The sequence below is a fragment of the Rhea americana genome, unplaced genomic scaffold, assembly GCF_003343005.1.
Source record: "Rhea americana isolate MKP2758 unplaced genomic scaffold, rheAme1 scaffold_147, whole genome shotgun sequence".
Lineage (NCBI taxonomy): Eukaryota > Metazoa > Chordata > Aves > Rheiformes > Rheidae > Rhea > Rhea americana.
In genome coordinates, this window is record NW_028185561.1 from 969,936 (window position 1) to 995,035 (window position 25,100).

The 25,100-nt window shown below is 37.3% G+C and overlaps 1 protein-coding gene across 7 annotated transcripts in view; it reads right to left on the bottom strand.

Moving 5' to 3' along the window:
- Positions 1 to 25,100, bottom strand: part of UBE3D (ubiquitin protein ligase E3D) — a 90,837-nt gene that overhangs the window by 47,306 nt on the left and 18,431 nt on the right. For 2 of the 7 annotated variants that reach the window (XM_085299189.1, XM_085299194.1), the window contains exons 7-8: positions 24,362 to 24,470; positions 19,345 to 19,514 (exon numbers count right to left, since the gene is read on the bottom strand). In XM_085299189.1, the coding sequence (XP_085155315.1) occupies positions 19,345 to 19,514; positions 24,362 to 24,470 (279 nt within the window). Of the gene's footprint in view, positions 1 to 3,849; positions 3,965 to 4,952; positions 5,069 to 6,662; positions 6,878 to 8,569; positions 9,175 to 14,016; positions 14,231 to 18,665; positions 18,993 to 19,344; positions 19,515 to 24,361; positions 24,471 to 25,100 lie in introns of those variants that run through there. The other 5 variants (XM_085299188.1, XM_085299191.1, XM_085299192.1 and 2 more) reach the window with 5 other exon arrangements.

The window sequence follows — 25,100 nt, forward strand, 5'->3', positions numbered from 1 at the left end:
GAAAGGGAGAGAGAAGGGGAAAGGGAGAGAGAAGGGGAAAGGGAGAGAGAAGGGGAAAGGGAGAGAGAAGGGGAAAGGGAGAGAGAAGGGGAAAGAAAAAAAAAGAAAAAAAGAAAAAGCAGAGTGCTGTAGCCAGAGGAACAGTTCACCACAGTGAACCAAATTCCTTAAAATACTTTTCTTCCTCTTTACCACCTCTTGATTCTTTCCTGGATACATCTTATTCTAAATTAGAACAGATGGCTCTTTACTTCCCCTAATATATAGCAATAACCGTAGACTATGCTTGGGATAGATGGAAAGGCCACAGAGCAGCATGCTATTGGCATATTGCTAAAATTCAGACTGGGGCCATGTTACGTACTCAACAAATATAAGCCACAACACCACTGATTTAAAAAGCTTCCCTTCCCAATATGTATTAACACARTACTCAAATTCTGAGGTTCCATCTTTTTTTTCTTCCTTCTTATACTTTAGGCATGTAGAAAATACAGGACATAGCTTTGGGTAAATGGGAGTAAGTCTCCTCAAACAGTACCTRTTTCATGAAGGCTAGAAGGGTATATACTATGGCTGTTAAGAAGTACTGTGTAATAGCTATTCCATAGTAACTGCTGATGAGAATATTGTTACTTCATGGTAAATGAAAAGTAATTCGAGMTAGATCACTGTTGAAGGGGTCATGTAATTTTAGGGAACTAGTTCCACATGCTCATGGGGCTAGTGAAGTCTGGTTTCCTATGGACTGACTCAATGGATTCTCTAAGGTCTTATAAAAGTTGTTTTCAGGCTATTTCTCAGCAGGGATATTAACAAGGTTGCCCTTCTCTATGTAGCCATCTGTTTCACAGAAGTTATGGTAAAAATATCATTGAGACTTTTTACTTTCTGCTAAGTTTATAAGTTTTTTCAATGTGTTTAAAGTTAGCAGTGGAAGAAGGAAGGTGTGGGTAACCAGCAAGGCAGAGAGTACCATCATACTGTATATTTTACCACCCAGAGAAATAATACAAATTTGCATTCTTCTTTTTTTTTCTTTTTTATAAAGAAAGCTAAAGAATGAATTTTTTTTTTAAGAATTTACGGAACCTTTTTAGATTCAGATGCTACGACAGTGTGTTTAAAATGATGCCACCACGAACAAACAAGCGCTACCTTGTTATTAGTGGAGCTCCCCCCCAGAAAACAAGAAAAAAACCCTCTGACAACAGCTCTGCTGGCTCCCCTCTACTTACCCTCCCTGCATTGGGAATCCTGTTATGATATTTCCATAGATGCAGTAGGTCTCCTTCTATCTGTGTGTGCAGATCAGTAGATCATCTCTCAGCCTCTCTAAGTATTATGATGCTAGGCAGAAGCCCAAAAGGAAACATACGCAACATTTCTCTGATCTCCCCTGGGCTATGTTTCCACCAAACTCTCACAGAGGACTGATTTCATGGACTCTCCCCTCCTTTTTCTCCCAAGGGTTAGAATCTCCAATCAAAATACAGCAGGATGATTCAGGATCAACATGTTTACTGTTGTCGRCATGTCCTGAGCTTTGAATGCCAATAACACTATTCTCCTGAGGTGCTTTTGCTACTCTTCATGGAACTACAGCATTAATTTAAAAAACATCAAAAAGAGATAGTCTATTAATAGCAGAACATAAAACACAAGTGTTGAGTATCTTGTTACAAACACAAATGCCCCTTACCAAACCAGGAAGATTTCCTAGGCACAAATGCTACTGTCAATATCTGCGAACTATTCTGCACTATGTAAAATGTGAAAGGTTGAAAAACTGGCAAGAAAGTCTCAATTCATAATTCAAAATGGTGACAAGGCAGCTCAGACACAAAAGCTAAAATCTTTAACTGGTTTAGTATGAACAGCTCTAAAAACATCACGAGCAGTCTATCCAGACTCCGTGAGTTCTCATTTGAACTAACATCTAATTCACTTCAGTTTTCTGATCAATTCTCAGATGAAAAAATTATTCAAGGAATATTCAAAGACTCATTTCAAAAGTTTAAAGTCAGGGACAATAAAGAAACTTTAGCTTTTAAAGAGGAATAAAAGTTCCCACAAAAATGAAAATGGGTCAGCTGACCAAACTGCACAGCTCCTACCAAAAGAATTTTATGAATAAATATATTTCAAAATAAATTACTATATGATATCAAAGACAAAGACAATAAGTACACATACCTTCTGGATCTCCCATAATGAATCCAAACATCAAGAATGCAAGCTCAAAAATTAATTCAAGTTATTTCATTTCTAGTTTCAACTGYGATTGACTGATTTTTCAGTTTCATCTGTTGCAAGCCCTTCTTTGCTCACTGACTTCAGTGAAGTCAGTTCAAGAATATCTCAGTTCACTCACCCAAAACAAATACCAGATGATTTCCAAGCTGGTAAATCTTATTAAAATATTTACAGAGTATCAGCAACAAAACTGTTACATGTGCCTACTTTCAACATGTATTACTGATAGAATCTCAAATCTCACAGATGCTGCAGGGAAAAGGAATTCAATTCAAGAGATCAAATAAAATTGTTCAAGGCTTCATCAGATTTACAGATTGTCTTTACCATGGTTCTTAAAAAGTAGAATTTTGTATTCAGACTAAATCACTCTACATTAAGCAAGATTAACACAATTATGTTGAAATACAATGTTTCCATTACTTATCACGATGGAAAAGGGGATGGGAGAGATTAAGCACTCCTGTTGCTGCTATACAATGGAAAGACAGATGCTCATGCTGCTTAAAGGTTAGCAGGATTAGCTTAATAAATAATCTGAAACATCTATGCTTAAATATCCCATTTTTTGCAGCAGTGACACTGAATAGTCTGTGAAGGGAATATCTGCCCATCTTACAGGGTTACATAAATGTAAGTGTAAATATTTACATAAATGTAAGCTTCAGGCTTGCATTTTTCTTCAATGCTTTTTGGGGTTGTACAGCTAACTTACCTGCAGCTTGCCCTGTGGACTAACCCTGTAAATGAATTTAACTTTTTTCAAAAGAAGTTCATTGTACACCTTTTCAGAACTAGTTATAAGAAAACCTTGATAAATGAGGTCCTTTGGAGGGAAGACAAAGTGTACTTTCCCAGTCACAGCTCTCAATAAGGTTTCTGCCACTTGCCATATAAAATCTACCTTTTCTTGAAAAGATACACCCTTAAGGAATCACAGCAAACAAACAGCATTAAGAATTTTTCTTGTGCTAGATAAAGTCTGAGATTCTAGAATGTCCTATATAATGAGATCTGGAAATGTCTGCAGAAGTGGTGAGCTCACTTTCAAGAGACTGCAGCATCAATTTCTCTTGATGCTTCAGTAACCCCTCTGAATGATCTACAGAATGGAATTCATGTATTAGCTCGGAAATGATGGCAGAGTAGTAGTCAGTTTTACAGACTTTTGGTAGACACAGTAAGTCTTAATAAAGACTTAATTCAAAACAGCAAACATTGAGAATGAAAATGGTAGAAAGTTTCCCAAAGGAGGACTGAATGAAATAGTGCGGGAATTTATCAATGTATAACTCTTGAAACAAGGAGTGCCTAATTCCTTGAAGGAGAGAGGGTGTATTTAAGTTTAGAGTACAGACTTTCTACATACATAGATTGCCCAGTTTTTCCCCAAAGGAGGGGGAAAAAATGTAATCTTTTGTAACTTTTTACCAGTCACACTATGGCTTCTTGTAGATGCTTTCCCTAAAAACTCTAAACGCAGGTTTTATAATTTAATTGAATAATTTTATTTTAGACCAGATTTGTCATTTCCAAGCCTTCAGAAATTCTTTCATTTCCTGATTGCTGAAAGAAAACAAGAGGGAGTTGAATATATAGTATCCTGGTAAAATACATTCCATTTAATTCTCCTTCTATAGTTTCCCAGAAGTCAGTAGGAGGATGCTAAAACGAGGTCCCAACAGAAGTATGCATGAGCAAAAGTTACCTATAAAAGAGCAGAGAGTGTGATAAGATGCAAGGAGTATCAGAATCTCAGTGCTGAAGAACAAGGTTAGAAAATCATATTAATTGTACAGGAGAATTAAACCTTCTGGTAGGGAATGAGGCAGGCTACTTGTGACAGTGAAACAAAAAGCAGAAGATGAAAGAAGTTTCCTTCTAAAAATGGTAACAGTTTTCCACTGCTGGTTCCTAACAGAGTGAAATGGTCTTAACACTCAAGAGGTGCTGTCACCACATTTTTCTTTTTATACTAATTGTTAATAACATTAACCTTGACTTTGGGGGTAACAGAAAACAGAGGAAAGAATCTTCATACTTTTCTCCATTATTTCAGTTCTGCTTTTATCAAATTCTCTTCCTTTTTAAAGTGCACTGTACTGTCTGAAGAGAAGATTACTTCGCATGGTTAAACATAGAAAAGTTTTTGTCTTTAATAAGGGCTTAGATAAATAATCCCAAATCCCAGTGGGTCTTGTTAAAGCAACATCATAAAATTTTTACACTTCCTTCTGAGTTTGGAAAAAAAAAATGTCTACATATCAGCCTGAGCTCATGCTGACTAATGTGGCCTTAGGGAAGTGACTGTTGAAATTCATGCGTATAACCATTAGAAATGAATTTATAGATCCAATTATGATAAATCATTGCAGAGGTTTATTAATTAAGGATTGTAAAGAAGAAAAGAAATAGTACTTAAAGCTGAAAACAGAAAACATTTAAACACTACAAAGCTGATGTGTTGGTTCTGTGCATTGTGAGTACCCTGGGAAGTATTCACACCACACAGTTTTAGATACCCAATGACCTGATTGATGAGCAGGGATGGAATAGATGATGGAGACAGAGCCCCTCTACYGTCATCCATGCCTGGATTCAGAACTGCTCATCACTCATTTCCTAAACTGCCACAGGTGACAGTGCAATGTCTTAAAGCAATTCAAAACTACTAACAATTCCGTTCAATTACATACTCTGAATTGCAGCAGTTGAGGAGTTGACTGGAAGGTGGCTCAGCTGTCTGTGCTGCCAAGACAGGGCAAACAGCTGGGACAGTAACCTCAGGCGCCAAACCAAGCTAAGGCTGTGACTGAAAAGAAGAGTTGGCTTAAGTGAGACAATCTGCCTAAATTCCTTATCTATCCAGTGAAGGGGGAGGAGCAGAGAGGTGGTACATCCTATGGGCAGGCAGCAAACCCTGTAAGCAATGTGGTATCTCTTTACAGTGACATGTTACCAGTAGTTATACTAGTTGCACTGCAATTTCCAGAAAGGACTTTAGGCACAAAGCAGGAGACCGTGGCACTAGGTGCTATAAAGAAAATACAGCCCCTAACCCCCAGGGCACACACAGCTGAGCTATCACTTATGAGGGCAGAGCTGCACTTAAATAAGTTATCCTCAGTCAAGTCCAAGTGCTGGCTTCAGTCATGCACCCCTGTTGAATCCTCTAGGCAAATGGTATCAGCTGAATTCATGTTAGATGTCAATATCTTCCCAGCAGGTCTCTCAACCCGCCTCCCTCCCCCTGCTCATCACMAGCACTGTCAGGTCAACCAGCAGCTTGAACACCAGCCACCAGCACCAGAGGGAAAGAGTCTTTAAAACCCTGTCCTAATGCTCCTGAAAGTGGTGTGCATTCAGGGCCCTAGACTAGCAACAGATAGTAAAACTTATTTCCTCAGAATAATCAACCAGGTAAGCTGCAAAGGARAAAAAATATAAAAAAAATCAAATTAAATCGAAGTTGAATGAACTGATGTTCTGTGTGACCAATGGTGGCCCAATGCTCCTCTTGGCCTGTGACTGAAACCCCGAATTTCCACGGCCACACCATTAGAGGACTTGTCTTGATGTTCCCATTCATACTAACTGTGCCACATGAAGATCTGCATATTCTCCATAAACCTTAATTCCCTTTTTAAGGTCTATTATACCAAGCATGAGCCCATTTCTGAAGTTGAAATGCGTTTTCAGAACCATATAAAGATGATAATGTTTTCAGGCCTCTAACTTTTAAACCTTTGGGTAAAACTAAATCATTTCTACAGTGTAGTTGATACTCAACACAGAAGTATGCACAAATACCAGACGCTCTAGAACATTATGCCTGAATCCAAAGGGAAAAGTTACTCCGCTGTACAAATAAAAGCTGTAACCACAGTCCACAAAAAAGTCTCAGCTTGCTACTCTGAAGTCAGTTGATGCTTTTTTTTTTTTTTTTTTTAATGTACTGGCTTTAAATTAGAAGGAAATTCAGTATTTCACAATTTAATTACAAGAACCTGGAACAAAGTAAGGAATACCACAAATCACAAAATCAACTGATCCTGGGAATTCGTAAACAACAAATACTCATTCAATCAAACTACTGCCAAACAAAAGCCCAAATACTAAAGCTTTTACACAAAGCCGTATTTTCCTTCCCATTGACACTATATTTTTTCTAGAATAGTTTCTTTTTGCCACCATCTTCCTTATTCACTTATGTAGTTGTGAAAAAATTTGTACAGAGGTCCACCCCACAAATGTAGTACAGAACATCAGCATTAAAATATTAGGTGCAGCTAGCTACAAGTCTGATTTAAAGACTATCCGGATCTTAAAAAGATAAATAAAAACAGCAGCCAAGCACTCAACTTTCTTTCCTAAAAATTATCTTAAAGTTGATTTAAAACTGCATAGTAACATTTTTAATATTGGTCACAAGTGCCAAAACACGCAATTTTATTAACATCCCATAGTCAATTTTGAAAACTCATAGCATCCTAATTGCAAATGTGGAAAGAACGGCTTCTCTAGCTCCTTTTCTCCTTGTTCTTAGCCAGAATGTGATGCATCAGGCTTCCTCCATGCATGGAATATACCTCCATGAACAATCCTTCTGCTCTCCACAAAACTTAATGTAGTTAAAAAAAAAAAATAATAATAATCCCTATCCTCAGAGCTAATTCTCAAGCTTTCCTTTTCAACTATCTTGACACAATCAGATCAGCAAATACAGATGCTTCTAGACGGATTTAGTTTTTTTTTGTGTGTGTGTGTGTGTGTGTGTGTGTGTGTGATTTCTTCTTAGAATTTTATGGATCAAGAAGGAAAATTCAATCTTAGCTTGAACACATGAGGAACAAAAAAAGGACATGTACAACAGGGCAGCCGAGTCCTGGGCATGAGCAAAAGGAGCACTGGCACAAAACAGAAAAAAGAAGGGGATTTAAAAGGAAGATTAAATCTGTGTTTAGATAGGTTTAGTCAATGTTAATCCAGAAGGTGATGCTACAAACAGACCAAAACATGGCTTTGATTAAAGTAAGTGGAGTAGGCATGGGAAGACTGATCCACAGGCACCAGCACAGTGAAAACAGAAGCCTTTGAGTTGGTAAGATCATTCAAAGAGGAGATGCAACAGCAGAAAGTAAAGCAGTTACAGACAAAGTACTAGGAATCCTTCGTAAAATAAGTTGATTAGAATAGACTTTAGATATTGGAAAACACATCAGAGGTAGAGAAACAATGCCACACCTGACAATTATTAAATTGTTGCATAAAGCCTGAACAAGAGCGCAGTGCCAGTGTGGCTTTCTGGGCATACACAGACAGACTTATCGTTCCAAAGAGCTTCCAGAGAGCAAGCAAGACATGGCAGAGATGAAGTGGGAAGCCTTTCAGCAACTCAGTGACAGAGMTGGAAAACTCAACTAGAAGGCATCTCCTGGCCAGATGCTCATTTCCCTGCTAAAACAGGAATTGTGGCAAACCATTCCCTTTACAATTTATCATGCTTCATTTTAAACGCAACTACATTTCTTGACAATACTATTCCTATTGGAAGACTATGCAGGAACCTTAATGCTCTGACACTGGAAACCTTCCAATTGYCAGTCTAAACTTCTTCATAAACAACTGTATCTGTATGTTCTCTCCAATTTTTCCTGAAGACAATTAAGATCTACAGTTATCTAGTATCCAATACTACACTATGCTCTTGAAGCAATTTGCCATGTTAGAGTCGCATCATATGTACTAATCTGGATAACCACGTTGAATTCAGTGGTCCTACTCATAAAGAAAGCTGCAGAGGTGCTAAAAAKGTCTTTAGAATTGCTACGTTGGGGGGCAAAAATTGCTTTACAGTAACTGATACATTCTTGCACAAGTCAGTGACAGTTTCAATGGTTTCAGAAAAACAAAATAGTTTTCTATGAAACAATCTCTAATCATAAAACTTCTCCATACCGAAGTTTGCATTTTTTTATCATCATATGTTCAAAAAACTAGAGATCTTAATAATGTTAATGAAATGCAGCCACTTCTGTTTGAAATACATCAGCTGAACAGCAGTTCACAGCACAACATGCAGACAGCTGAAAAGAGACAGTAGAGAATATCTATGGGCAGATTTTCAAGTATTATGTCAACCAAAGTTGGCTCTTGGTAATGATACTAGATTCAAAATACATTGAATCCTTAAATATCTGAAGGTTATTCACATACCAACATTAATTCCAGTTGATCAAAATTATGCTGGATTTTTTTTTTTTTTTTTTTTAATAATTAAAAAATAACTTTCTGGAGGAAGTTTAAAATCTAGAAAAAAATAAGGGTAAAAGATATTTAGAAATGCTTCCAGATGTCTTCTCTGTAGGCAATACTATTGTTCCCATCACAAAACATCAACTCCACTTGTGAACAAAAAGTCCATATTGCTCAGCCATAGTGCTTCAGAGAGAGCCAGAATAGCCGGGAAGCCCGCTAATAAGGGAAAAGGAGTACATACGAAAGTGAAACTACAAGGCCTGACATATCTTAAGGACATTTGCATACTGAAATAAAAGAACTCTGGAGGGTCCAGGAAAATTAACTCTTACAGGAGAAAGAAAAAATGTGCTTAGTTTAAAACCCAACTTCTAAGCAGCCCTGCTACCAATACTATGCTGCAGCCTTGATCAATATCAATTCAGCTGAAAAGCTCCAATTACAGCACTGGAGTCATGGCCAGCCAGGTAAAATAAATGCCTGCAGTCATTTCTCTGCAGACTGATAGTTGATCAGAGACTACAGTCTTGCTTTCCTCAGAAAAGCCAGCAGGGCCTCAGRAGCACTCAAGTAATATCTGTATTCCAAAGCATATATATTTGAAATTCCTGCCTCCAGGACTATGGAGAATTCCGTAACAATAGAATCTGTTCAGTTCCACTGTGAAAAAAAGAGAAAAAAAAATGAAAGCTTAACAGGTATTCTGGGATTGCAAAGACTCTGGAAAGAACGAGTGGAGATGTTCAATCCAAAGGTTGGTTTCTAAGTACTCCTGCTTTGAGCAGTTATTTGAATATATTCAACTGAAATTCTGCAGTAGTTTTACTCCTTGGAACAGCACCTTCCACCTTCCCAGTCAGATCTCCTCCTCTTCTGTCTCAAACATTCATGTTCACAAAAACATCCATTACTATGCCTATTACTCATTCAAACTATTTCATTTATAGCTTAAGGCCAGTATTCAGAAGACTCGGTATGTGAATTGCTTGTTTCCCAAAAGACTTGGAATAAATATGCTTGAAAAATACCAATGCCTGATTTTCTTCTTTAAGATGTCCTTCAATCTTCTAGGGGAAATCAAAGATTTGTTTATCCTTGATGGTACAGCATTCAAAATAAGCAAACAGTAATGTTCTATTGTTACAACACAGAAATTCAGAAAACAAACGGAAATACCCCAAACAGTTTCAAAAATTAGTCTCCCTCAGACTCAAACCACGTGTTCCCAGTTTGCTTTTGTCTTACTGATATAAAAAGTATTACAAGTAAAATTAGCACCCTTAATCATTTTGTTAATCTAAGTACTGTTAGTTTATGCTGCCTGTCATGGAGAAATACAATAGAAACACAAATGCCAATTAATTTAAAACAGATTAAGATTACAAAATTCTACAAATCAAGATTTGAGGTGCAAGCACTTCTTGTCAGTAATCTGCCTAAGAGGCTTTTGTAAGTTTTAATTTTTCACTCTTGGCTCATTATACTTGACTCATTATGTATTTTCTGCTTGCTCAAATGGATCCTGTCATTTGAAAGGCATTATAGGAGTTGAATATTTACAATTGCCAAATGAACCAAAGAGTCTTTATAATTCTGTAAGAAACAGACTGTAAGTATTTAAGTGAAAAGCTACTACGATTTGGCTTACAATCATAAAATTATGTTCTATGGATCATCACTATCACATTTAGGTTATCTAGCTCTCAAAAAAGCAGTGCTTAAGAAAAGCAAAATGAATGTAATACAGACACATACAGATCTTACAGTAGGAATTGCATGTAGGTGACAGTGCTGTCCTTCCTCAGAAGTACTCCCCAGTTTACTCCACAGGCGTAAATTTAACTCCTAAATATAATCAGCAAGAGCAGAGCACTGCATGCTGTAGTACCAGTTTAAAGTTTAGGACCCCCATGTTCATTTTGCCTGTATGAATGCAGAACTGTTTTTCACTAAATCACCCAATACTGCATCTAGAGGGAACTCACTGAAAGAGCAGGAGATCAGTTTAAAACAGGTTAAAAAAAAATAGTAGTTCTTAGTAGTTCTTTACAGCAATAGTGAACTTCTGGAACTTGCTGTTATAAGAGATTGTGGAGGCAAGCAGTACCAGTAAGGACAAAAGTGGTTATTCAAATAGATGGTCAACAGACGCATTAACAGATACTAAAGGAAACAGAATAGTTTGTACCCTCTAACATCATTATTAGAGCAACTAGAGAAGCTGGCCAGTACAAGAGAGAGATGAGGCTCACATGCTTCCCTAAATAACACTTCCTGATGTTGGACTGAAAATACTGGGCTGGATAGAACAGTGGTCTGGCCCAGTTTGGCATTTCTTCTGTTTTCATGCTATTTTGACAGTGGAATTAACTACCTGACAATGCAGTTGTTTCAGACTATGAATTGTTTCAGATAATGTTGCTTTTAATTCACAATTTTTTCGCATTTGATTTCTCACTGTAAACTATGATACTCCCAAAAGAGCTACAGCAGTATTAACTAAAGAGACAGGAGAAGTAGTAAAATTGTGCTTACCTGAATTTGTGCTTCACAAATAATTATCAAAAATTACAATAAAAATAATACCCAAGCCTGAACTGTGTTTTTGTTCTGCCATATTACAGAATCACAAAGTCTGCTTCAAAAGCATATTAAATGTGACAGGAAATCTCAATAACATATTTATTTTTTCTAATAAAATTAGGACATATGTAGTAACTCAGCAATATCGTTATCAGTTAGTTTCCTATTTTTACATTACCGGTTACTACATATATGTTATTTTACACTTCCAATGAACAGTGCAGCAATAGTGCAGTATAAGATGAGTAGTGACACATACACATTTTTTATTCTACACAATCAGAAAAGCAGACTATGGGTCAGATTTTTAAAAAACGGTTAAGCAAATTAGGATTGCAGATCTGCTTTTAACAAAGCAGCCAGAACCCTCCCTCCTTTGACTTTAATACTAAATTTCAAAGGAGGACTTCATTTGAGCAAAACCATCCACTTAAGTAACAAGTCCAACTGGAATTAARAAATGGTTAGCCTGCTTTAAACAAAAATCCAAGAGATCTCTTTTGGTAGACACAGGCTTTATTCCAACATTTCTCCCTACCTCAGTTAGTGCTTCCAGTACTACTTATATTTAGAAAGATTAGAACATGAACAGCTCTGAAGAGTTAGAAAGATGCATCATACCTGTGTTGAGAAATAGTAACGACAATCTTTAGTAATTACCACAAAAGGRTGTTCCATGTGACAGGTCTACTTTCAATAAAAAGTAGAGCTGAAACGTCCCCCCTGAAAGGTATGCTTGGAAACTGTATACATCTTCACCTAGTGATGGGGAATGATGGTACCAGGACATTCTGAAGAACAAATCTCAAGCTAAAAATGATAGTTCTCAGTCGGAGCTTTCATCTGTTCCTCCAAAGTTCAGCCCAAGCATTCAACATTCAGGCGGCCCATAGCTTCCTGAATGTCTTCCCCCCGACATCCCAAATCTGGCCTCTGACTGGCTTTAGAGTGCTTCTCTGAACAAGCTTTGCTTGGCTGTTCAGTTAGCTCTTTTAAGGCAATTCATCTCATCTGTGGTATCAGTTCTCTCCTGTACTCACCTAGGCAAAAGAATGCAAGAAGGGAGCAGAAAAAAAGTGATCTGAAATAAAAAGATCCTTTGTACTTCATTTACAATCATATCTACTCAGTTAATCATCCTAGATACAGCACAACAAGCTTCTAGTATTAAACAGACTACAGAAGACTAAACCAATGGTCACTCCTAAGGCAATCAGCTCTTGATTTGCCTGCTCCTACGTATTTTCTGCAGACAAGAGTTACTGAAGCACTAGGAAAGAGCAGTTTATTTCAGACATACAAGAATCAATGAAATACTGTTTCACTGAAYACATTTCAGACTGAATTAGCACAAAATTTGGAGCTTTTATGAGATGACTTACTGTACAATCACATACAGAATGAAAGCCATTCTTGGGACAAATAAAAAACTTAACATCCTGGAATCCATCAGTAACACAGCTTCATAAGCAGCTCAGTATACATAGACCCTGATGTAACCGTAAAACTGCAACAAAGGCATTGCACTCACAAATTTCAGGTTTTCAGCCACAAACTCAATTTCCTAGCTTATTCTGTCTCTTTAAAGCTAATAAAAAACACACAAATTCTGGAAGTCACTTTTCAACTCTCAAGTGATAAGCAGCAAATTCTTAAATAGGAGAAGGCTTCTGCAAAAGCTGCAAACCCCTTAGAGAGACTCTAGAGAAACGGAAAAAGATGAGAAAGAAAGAGTTATCAATGATTTTTTAACAACAAAACTTTGCCCAACACATTGCTATAAAAGGAAAGGTAYAATTTCTTCTCATGTACCCTCACAAATCACTTTCTGAGGTTGAGTTGTGGTTGAATTGCCATGCAACTTTATTTTCTTCATGCATTTTTACAGCATTTTACAACAATTATCACTTCAGCAATATTTAAAATTATTACTTTAATTACTTTAACGGGCTTCAAGAATCCCAAGATCTTGAGACCAGAGCAGAAGTCTGGAGCAAGGAAGACTTACCCTCAGTGGAGGAGGATCAGTTTAAGGAACTTAAAAAAAAACGGACATACACAAGTCCATGGGTCCTGATGGGAGGCACCSATAAGTGCTGAGAGAGCTGGCTAGTATCACTGCAAAGTCATTCTCGATTATCTTTGAAAGCTCACAGTGATCATTAGAGGTTCCTAAGGACTGGAAGAAAGCAAATGCTAACTTTGTCTTCAAGAAAGGCAAGAAGCGGGATCTGGGGAATTACAGGCAGGTCAGCCTCACCTTGATCCCTGGGGAGGTGATGCAGCAACTAATCCTAGATACCATTTCCAGACACGTGAGGGAGAAGCAGCTGGTAAGTAGTCAGTATAGATTTATGAAGGAGAACTCACGCTTAACCAACCCGAGAGTTTTCTACAACGAGACAGTTGGCTTGGTGAACGCAGGGAGAGCAGTGCATGTTGTTTATCTTGACTTTAGTAAGGCTTTTGACACCATCTCCCATTACACACATAAACAAGCTGATGAAGTAAGTAAGGGTAGATAACCAGACAGCTAAGCAGATTTTAAACGGCCAAATTGTCTGCTTAGAGGGTTGTGATCAGCGGTGCAAACTCTATCTGGAGGCCAGTCACTAGTGGCGTACCCCAGGGGTCAATACTGTGGCCAATACTGTTTAACATCCTCGTTAACAACCTGGATGATGGGACCAAACRCACCCTCTGTAAGGTTGCCAACAATACAGAACTGTGAGGAGTGGTTAATACATCAGATAGGATGATGCCATTCAGGGGACCTTTACAGGCTGCAGAAAAGGGCAGAGAGGAACATCATGAAGTCAGAGGGAAATAAAAAGTCCTGGAGAGGAATAACTCCAGGCATCAATACAGGCTGGGGGCCAACTAGCTGGAGAACGGCTTTGCAGAGAAGGACCTAGGAGTCCTGGTACGCAACAGGTTGAGCAAGTATCAGCAATACGCCCTCAGGGCAAAGAATGTTAACATCACCCTGAGCTGCATTAGACAGAGCATTGCCAGCAGGTCAAGGGAGATGATCCTTCTCTTCTGTCTATTCAGCACTAGTGAGGCCACATCTGGAGTTCTGTGTCCAATTCTGGGCTCCTCAATGCAAGAAAGACAGGGACGCACCTAAGGTCTGACAAAAGGACACAAAAACAATTAAAGGATTGGCGCATCTGATGTATGAGCAGAGGCTAAGAGTTGGGACAGTCTAGTCTGGAAAGAGAAGGCTCAGGCAATACTTGATCTGTGTTTATAAATATCTAAAGGGAGGGTGTACAGAAGATGGAGCCAGACTCCTCTCAGTGGGGCCCAGTGACAGGACAAGAGGCAAGGGCACAAATCAAAATACAGAAAACTCTACTTAAATGTAAGAAAAGTTTCTTCACTGTGAGGTTGGTCAAACACTGGAACAGGTTGCCAGAGGGGCTGTGCAAGTCTCCATCCTTGGAGACTTCAAACTGCCTGGACACAGCTATGAGCAACCTGCTTTAGCTGACCCCTCTTGAGCAAGCGGTCAGACCAGATGATCTCCAGAGGTCCATTCCAACCTCAACTATTAAGTTTTTCTGTGATGAATATCTCAATAACACGGGAGAATAAAATGCGTGAGGCATCCTTCCCTAATAGGACTTAACTGCATTCATTACTAATACTCTTTCCAGAGCTGACAAGAAGAAATGATAGCACACTGTTCCTCTGTGTATAAATTCAATGGATTTCTTCTAAAATGGCTGTTCATAAAGCTCTCACAGGGGATGGAAGTCAGACCTACCCAAAACTCCTGCTATCACATACATGATACATGTGTAAGTGCTTCTAGCCCTGTTTTAACAGTCAGAGGAGTGAGATACAAAAGCTGTATCAATACACTGCTTAAAAAGTGATCCTCAGGAAGATCAGAAGAAAACAGCTCTGCAAGGACAAAAGCCCAGAGCTACATCAAAAAGAGCATATCTAGATATACCTAATCATATCTTAACATCATGATGCTTCATTAGCTACTGAAAGTTCTTGAGCAACATGGTCAAACATATCAACAAGAACATATCCAGAGCATAGTTCTAAGTCCATACCAAAGTAAACAGTAAATATACAGAAAGAGGCTCTGCGCAACATGTTCTTAATTCTGTTCTCTYTGATATCTCAGTCAATATACTGGGTAATGAAGTAGAAGATGAATCTTTCATTCACAGATAGCATGAAGCTGGGAAGAGCAATCAGTATGCCACACATCAGAATTGAAAATAGCAATGACTAATCCGGAGATAAGATCTGAACAAAATTATGATGTAATTTGGCAGGGACAACTGCAAGGTACAAGAATCACTAACTGCACAAAAATAAAAAGGAAAGCAGCTTATTAGACTGCCATCTACAGGAACGGATCTGATGGTTGTAAGAGATAACAAATTTAACATGAATCAACATTATCTTCCTGTTGTTAAAAAGGCTGGCACTGCCCAAGAAATAATCTCCTTTTTGGCAATGTTCAGACTAACTCAGAGCAGTTTCTCCTGCAACAGTCTTTGGATTCTGTCCACCCTCAACCAGCTATCACTCTACTTGAGTTAATTATCATTGTGTCTGGTATCACTCAGCAGCCAGCTATGAACTAGRAACACTCATCCTACTTAGGTGTTTGTCTTACTTGCTTTTTAACATACAGACTGATACTGAATGTAAGGTCCAGTGAAAGCTAAGCTAATGATTTATGGGAAGGAAGAGGGAAAAGTTCTGTCACCCACTGAAGCCAGGTGTTGTTCATAAGAGATAATTCCTGGTTTATGAAAACAAAACAAACAAGCAAACAAGTTTCCATATCCGAGGGAGTGAAATAAGCATCATGTTAATTAAGAGCAATGACCAAYTGTGTTCTGAATAAAGAAGGAATAAAATAGGGTTTGGGGTTCAAGAAAGTAAATCTCTCCTGACTTCCCGTAAGTCTTTAAAATGAAGCTTTCATGTATAACACCTGCTATGTTAGTTTTTATACAAGAGGGATTCAAGGACATCCCAAGGAATCTGAACCTAAGGGTTTCCTCAAAAGAGGGTGCCTGAAGGTGAGTTATTAGAGAATTCCAGGTAGGGAACTCTCTCAAGCAGAAGCCAGGTGAGAGTTTCACAAAGCCTGAGACCTCAACTGCTACTATGAAAGTATTTATCCCAGAGTAAGCAGACTTACAGTTATGTAATAGACCAAGTCTTTCACTTCCTCATCCACATGTTTTATAAACATTCATGACTTCTTATATTTTGGATGTTACAAATAAATAATTTTATTTCTATTTTATCTTAATCTGTCTTAACCTAGGACCTAGCTATCCAGTACAGKTTTCACTGTGTCCACAGGTAGGATGGCTGCTTCCCTTATCTTTCAGATCTGATCCTGACACTGCAGGAATTAGACAAGACCAAAGCACATTATAGTAGCTTGCAACAACTGAAAAAGCTCTCTGGCATGCAAATGCAATACTAGATAGTAGAGTACATGCATGTCCCTTGTGGCTATTAGGATCTACATCACAAGTGAACCTTTTGCTGACTCCTGCCTACACAGATATCCCTGCTTAATCTCCCACTAACAGGGAACAGAATGATGTTCTGGCCCCTAGAAACAGAAGAGGGTCTTTGAATCCTTCAGTCTTTCATGGCATGTGTGTTTGCAGAAACAATTATTATTGGAATGTGGGCAGCTAAAATATATTTGGAATCTGTACTATTCAAGAAATTGGATATTTTGTACGGAATTATTGAAATAAATAACATGAGACCTAAATGCAAACACATTGCATTAAATAGCTTACACTACTTTTGATTTTTTTTTCCTATGTATGTATTACTGTTCAGTACAGAAAGGCTTCAGTCTTACTGCACATATTCATGCACTACTTCAGCCCAGTTGGTAAATGAGTTAGTGGAAACAGACCCAGCTAAAGTCCTTTTTTATTGCACTTTCTAATAAAGAGCAGGAGAACAATCCTTAAGCAACCACAACTTCAGTTTCGGAATTTTATAAAGAAAAGAATATGAGGTCATATATCAATGAAGATCAAACACTGTTCTCCTGCCCTAATAACATATATGCATAAGGGTTTTTCTAGATACTGTGAACAGACTAAACATATGCTCGTCATATTAGTTAAACAAATAAGAGGAGGAATTTTGAATATCTTTGCTCTTCTATCTCAAAGTCCAAAATTGTATGTTTATTTCTGTAAGAGCACAATTGGGTGCTATGATTGTTTCACAGAAAGAAGAATAATAACAGCAGCAGAAAGTTGCCTGACAGAAGAATAACCAATCATTCCTCTGTTTCAACACTGAGCAGGTGAGTTCAATGGGTATCCTTGTTTTTGAATTCACCTAACCTCTGATATACATGACTGAAGTGAAAAATCTCCCTTCAATATGTATTTTGGATGATTATTTATTTTTATATTTCTGTTTTCATCAAGTATCACAAAAGCAACTCACCAGACAAAAAGGATTAATCAAATCTACAGGCACTAAAGTCAATATTGTGCAAATAAAAATATACTGCAGCTAATGCCTGTGAATCAGTGCCATTCAATTCCGAACTTTTATCCAATCTGCAGTTAACTGTTCTTTTCAGTTAATGTTACAGGGACTGTAACAGTAGTTTTGATCATACTGTCTAATTTAGATATACTTGTGCGCTATACTTAAATTTAATTTAACTACTGAAGTTGACTGGATCCAACAAAAGGATCCAATTTTTATTCCTTCATGCACTGGTTGTGTCACTGCGCACTAGTCACATCATCCTGCACTCCCTAAAACACTTTAAGATACCACATATATGAAATGTGCTACAGCACAAAACGGTAGTTCCAGCTTCCTGCTCCTCCAGCAGGTAATCTTACATATAAGACTGAATCAGTATATTTCATAACAACTTGCATACAGACTTGTATGGACATCTACAATTTTATTCTTTTAAAATACTTAAATGGAACAATTGTGACAAAAAATGTCATTTATGTACAGGGAACCTGAAGTCTTCAGGCTTAGCTAAGAAAAACAAGACAAAAAAGTAACAATACAGGAATAGGAAAATATAAGGAAGGGAGTAGTTTGGCCAAGATTTTATTCTTTTGGTCTGGTTTACAAAGATTAGTATGCTTATCATCAGACTGTGTCTCCAGACTACTCAGACCAGTTCTCCAGAGTTCAATTAAAGCTATGAGAAGAACATCAGTAAAAAAGAATGCAACATTGTACTTAAGTAATGAACAGCTCAGAAAGAAAGCAAGCAAGAAGATAGAGGCTCAGAGACATTCAGGTCTTATTTTCCTATATGGATTGTGCTGTTTAAATTTTTTATATAAAGAAATTAGAAAAAGCCTTTTTGTCTTCTGAGTTTTTTGGCTGGCTGGTTGGTTGTTTTTGTTTGTTTGTTTTTTTGTTTTTTTTTTTTTTTTTTTTTTTTTTTTTTTTTTTTGGGGGGGGGAAGGGCTTGCAGAAACCAAATGTTTCCTTTATGAGGGCTTAAGCAGAATGAGAGAGCGCCACAAAAAACCTTCTATGGTATTCAACTCAACCCCCTTCCTTGCCTCTTCCCCCTTCCCTCAGAGCCTCAATTATTTTTGAAATAATGCAACCACTGGGCTGAAAGCAAGTTACAGGTGCACACAGAGGCTAATTTGATAATTCAATGAACCTCCGTCTGCATCACATCTAAAACACACCCTCTTAGGGGAGACCCTTGTATTACTGCTATGGTATTATTCATATTCTTCTGCTAGGCTAAATGAAGTATCTTTTAACAGTGACATTTTAGATGTACTGTCCAGGTATACAGAGATGCTGCACCACGATCCTTCCAGCTTCTGTCAGCACAGCCAGAAAAAGCACCACGCTCTAGAAGTGTACAGCTAGTTAGTATGTGCAGGGGAAAAAAGAAAAAAAGGGAGCACATTACTTTCCTATATAAGTGAAGRCAGTTCCTACTTGTATCATTTACCTAAGTTATCTATGTGCGTGCCAGAATAACTCATCTACATTTTAATATTACTAGGCAAAAACATAACCATCAGATTCTCTCCAACTATAACAGAAACTAAACCACTACTTTTCTGACTTTTTGGTTAAAAAAAAATGTAATTTCAAATAGATATACCTCTAGGATCAATGGACTGCCCCAGAGAACATTAAAGCAATATTTTTGATCTGGACAGCAAAAAGAAACAAAATTCAGAATCCGAGATCAGAAAAGGCAATACTCACTCCTTATTCCTGCTTTTAAGGCATGGCTGGTAAAGAACCTTGACAGCATTCCAAGTTCCCACTGGTCCAGAATCAGGTCTCAAAGTATCTCCAAACAGTGTAAAAACACTGTGGGAGGACGAACTTTCTAAGGATTCCACCAGCAGYGTGTCAGAATTTAAAAGCCATACCTATAAATGAAGAAATCATTTCTATTACTGAAGATAACATCAGTTTCAGTTTGTTTGGTTACTCTGATCCTAAACCTGATGTACTAAAAACAGCTGATACTAAARCCACACCCATAGTGAAGTTTCTTTATATTTATTTGTACATCACAAAGTGTGAATTGACATTTTACTTTCACTATTATTCAGCACAGTTTGCATAGGCTCTACTGAGAAAAATGGGTTAATACAATAAACTGATGCCTGATTTATCACAATCATTATTAAGGTCATTACTTCCATGAAGCTGCCTCTTCTTGTGGCAGCAACAAATTCCCTTTGATAATAACAAAACAAACAAACAAACAAACAAACAACAGCCCTGAGTTTTGTTTCAGCACCAAATGGATGATTTTTCTGATTTGGGGTTTGGGGTTTTTTTTTCCTCTTAGGAATGACTCAAGCAGATGGTGTTGAACAACTGAGTGCTAAAGACAGAAAGGGAATTGAAAGACTGCCCACTGGAAGAGCCAAAAACTAGAGGGTTTTAAGAAGAAGTAAGAGAGTTGAGACTGGACAGAGCCAAGACATGCAAGAAAAACAGATGGCAACTACTGTAGTCTAAAGTAAAGATGGGATTTACAAAAGGCTATAACAGAGCCTTACTTGAAGATACATCTAATTCAAATTTGGTAATGGGTTTGGTATTCTTTAGCATTAACCACTCCCACCATTTTTTTTTTTTTTTGAGAAACTTGAACTTTTTGCATCACATTATTGATCTCACTTAGTCTTTGTGTGCTTGTGTATCAGCATCCAAACTGAATTCAGGGCTTTCATGCTAAGCACTATTAAAAAAAACAAAACAAACAAACAAACAAAAAAAACCCAACAAAACAATTAGGGCTTTCCCTTACACACAGCCTAAAGGAGTGAAGTGATCTCAGTTACCAATGGAAATGAATTTCACAAGTCCTCAGCCTGTATGAAATGTTTATATCTGAAATATTTATCACAGAGAATAGAACTTAGGCAGTTCTGCTCATTAGAAACTAATCTTGCTTCTTATGACCTAATAAGCTCTAAGTAAAACAAGTTACACGACATTACAAAGCAAACCTGTAAGACCCCTGTGAAGTGAGCAAATCACTGCTAACAGGAGCCACAATTTACATCATGTCAGTTGAATGCGACAGTCACAGCTAATCAAGGCCCATGGCTCAGAACATTGTAGTGAGAGCTCTATAAAGGAATAATGAGATGTATGGATAAAGATGTCTTGGGAGAGGATGAGAAAGAGGAGAATTGCTCCAGCATATGCACATAAATGATAACAAGGAACTGTACTACAGTAGCTTAGCAAGCTGCTGTTCATCAGTTCTGTTCTGGTAATTGACAGTGCATAATTATAGCCTCGACTGCAAAATATTCTGCATTAGCTTGGACCACTGCACATGGTGCTTTAACCTGAGTGTTGAAGAAATGCTGGAGAAAATGGAGAGAAAAAGAAGTGATCAATGCACACATGCCACTACCACTAAGCTTAGCTTTAACTAAAGAGAGTTCCTTACCTTTGCAAATACTAACACTCCCCATCAATTGCTCTTTGAAGGGGTCTCCTAAAATGTTTTTCAGAAGGTGCATATCCTTCAAACTACTCTAGGGAACAATGCAGTAGTACCTGTCTATTGCTTTCAGAAGTCTTTTGTAGTCTGCATTAGAGAAAGCAACTAATCCATTTCATTTACAAAAGGATCCATTTGAAAAGTGCTTCCATCACAAGTGTTGATCTGTGAATTCTGACAATAGCACTAAACCTCTTGGTCAGAGCACATCTTTGTCTATGTTCAAAAAATATCTGTTAATAATTTAGCACAATATGCATAGAAATAATTTAGCACGATATGCATAGAAATAATTTAGCACGATATGCATAGAAATAATTTAGCACAATATGCATAGAAATAATTTAGCACAATATGCATAGAAAGCAATCACTTTTAGGGGGGAAGAGACACTTGGTTATGAGAAAATTTGCATCTATTTTAGAACTATCAGATTCTGAAATAAATCTGTTTCTTTAGGCAGTATTTTCTGGTTTTTTTCCTCCTGTATGAATTATTTTTGGATCTTACTTTTTTCTGGATGAATAATCATACACTAAGTCTCTAATTCAATGCATTCTGATATGTTATTTCTGGCTAATATAGTTTCAAATTTAAATCTATGCTCTAAACCATTTTGTTGACAACATACAACCTTTCCTTCCTCTCTACTACTTTGTACAGCAGAAGCTGTACTACCACCTTCCTTTGATGTTATCTCCAGTAAGGAAAGAACCTCTACAGAAGCTCATACATAAAGTTTAGAACTTATGCACTGTGCAGATTGTTGACCTAACATGAGAGCATCAGAAGAAGGTTTGGTGTTTATTTACTTATTTATTTTTAAAGAAAACACCAGCCTGTCAATATGCTCCAAGGATGCCACTAAAGGGAAACTCTGTAGCAAGCCTCAGCTCCAATTCATCTATTTGGATCAATTCCCACTAAAGGTAAGATCTACAGTCTGTGGATTAGTTCCCTCAAATCTCAACCTGTGTCTCCAGCATCACTTTGTGGACGATTAGGCATCAATTCAAATTTAACATGGCTTAAAAAAAGCCCTTGCTCTTTCTCATTAGTTCTTTCTCAGTTACTGCAGATATTACCATTACTGTTGTCATCACACAGGCTAGTAACATAATCATCATTTTTTGTTACAGCTTCTGGTCTCACACTCAGATTGTATATATAAGATGTGGTCTTCCTTATCYTTTGCAAAATATAATTCTCAACAAGGTGCCCATCATGTCAGATCTTGATTGCTGCAACATCCCCTTCTCCAGTCTTGACAAATACAAGCTTGTTCTGCTCATGCCCTCAAAAACATGGTTGAAGGATCAGTATCAACTGACAGCAAAGAGAAAGCAAGTGACTCTTCTTTTAGAGAATGTAAACAGGGCAGAGAAAAAGTCATATCATTTTTCTGAGTCACAAAGACCTTTCTTTACTATGTCTTTAAAAAAATCCATAGCAAGTATATAGCTTTCAGAAATATACTTATCAACCAACTAAAGTAACCAAATGATAATCTCTGCAGATAAAGTAACTGGGAAATGTTCAGTGATATGTGCAGAGGAAATCAATAACATGAGCAAATGCAACACTTAAAAATTAAAAAGACTTGTGAAAGACTTTAACCTTCATTATGGAGTACACAGACAAAGCTCTGTGCATTCAGATCTCTAAGTATAAATACTGTGAACCAGAATTTTTGGCTCATCGTCAAAACAACAAGTGGTACAGTTGGTCCATGATGCATCAGTGATGACACCACTTGTCTAACTTCGCTATGTACTCACAGCCTCAAGCAGCTAAGTTCTTTTTATATATATATATATATATATATATATATATATATATATATATATATATATACACACACACACACACACACACACACACTGTTTAGCGACCTGCATTCATTAATATAAGCAATGCTTACATCACACTTGTGTCCACAGGACCTTCGAGACCTAAGACTTAACCCACTACCCCCAAACCCCTGTAGGTGTTTATTCAGTTCTTAGAATCTCATCCTGCACATAACTAAGGGCTTGCTGATGTTAAACTAAATATCGTTGCTGTTACAATAAAAATTAGTAATATTTCATTAATAAAAAGGAAGGGATGCCAATTAAAACCAGAAGCAAGTAAGCCCCTATGTTAATTTAGTCCATTCCAGAGATTAACTCATTGGCAAAAACGCAACAAAGAACTAAGAGTAATGGTAATCTGCTACATAAGGTGATTCTTTTGTTAGAAAATGAACCAATTAATTCTATATAAACTGTTGGACTTCAGTATCAGAATAATAGTTAGCTTGAAAACATACAAGCTACAAGGGAAAACCACCACAATTTTCAATTACTTCAACTAGATTAGATATAACAGTGACTACGGGATGACTCATGAGACCTTATTTTGCCATTGCAGAAGATTTATTTCTCAGTAATTGCGTAAGTGCTATCCTGGCACTAAAATTTATTTAGTGGCAACAGGTATACACTCAGCATCTGGGTGTTTGATAATTATAGAACTTGTACAGTATTTAGACAATCTGAATAAACTGTTTTATATCTCACTAGAATACATCTACAAGTTTATCCGGGGGAGATAGCTACAGTCAGTTTAAGAACAAGGAGATGTCGAAATACAAACTGTAAAATTCCATGTTCCATGTGTATATTTGGTCCATGAATAAAGTAAAATATACCTAGCTATATTAAGTGCTTAATGCTAAAATAATTCCAGAAGCAAATTCCAAAATAAAATTTCTATTCACGTTAAAAGTTTGAAAAATTCAGCAGCCATTATTTATGTATAAAGTTTAACCAAGTTTAACAGCATTAGAACATTAAGAATAATTGGCAATTTTGTTTTTGTTTGCACATCATTTTGCAGTGCAATGTATTGACTCTTATTAGCAAACTCCGCTGACTTAAGACAATATTTAAGACAACACAATTTGATGGACTTTAGTGATTACAGATAGGCAGCACTCAAACAAGAAGTACTGACCTATATTATACAAGCCAAAATCTTAATGTTTCAGTATTATCAGAGTAGAAAACACTGCTGTTTCTGTGCTGCTTATGGCACTTATGTAGTAATTTCATTACTGTATAAATAGAAAAGACTTCTGCGTGTATGTCTACTTAAAAGACTTTAGATTATTATTTTTTTTATCTATACAATCAGACATAACATAAATAATATGTTTTAGGAGTTGGGATTAATAGGTTACATTTCTTCAAGATAAAAGCTTACCAAAATATAGACTTTTCCATCATCTCCTTTTATGCTGAACCTAAATGTGCTTTTAGCAGAGGAAAATTCCACAAGACATTGAGCTATCATGCTCTGTACAAACTGAGACCTGTTGAAGAATAAACCACATATTATATGTTTTGGTAACAACTACATGGGCAAAGTCATCCACACTAATCAAGCGTAAGTATCTGAGCAACACCATATTGTCAATTCTGTCATATACTACAATCATTTWTACAGAGATAAGAGGTTTTCTTCTCTGACCCCAAACCAAAACATTTCCCTTTCCTGCAACAGAACTCTGAATACATCAGCAGTCTAAACTGCACCAAATCCCTTATTTTGATCAACACCAAATGTCAAATGTGGAAAAAACAGCTTTTCCCTGTTGTATTTTATGTATATGAACACAGCAAGGTTCAGAACAATGGCACATATCTCAAATACAGCTTGCAAAAGGAATGAACTGTAACTAAYGCATAGCACAGTACACAAGATAGCTGGAAAAATGGTAGTGGAGGAGCCTACGAGGAAGGGTGTCCTGCTGGACCTTATCCTTACCAACAGAGACACACTGGTTAGAGATGTGAAGGTTGGRGGCAGCCTTGGCTGCAATGACCATGAGATGGTGGAGGTCAGGATCCTGCAGGAAAGAAGTAAGGCAACAAGCAGGATTGCAACCCTGGACTTCAGSAGAGCAGACTTTGGGCTCTTCAGAGACCTACTGGGAGGAATC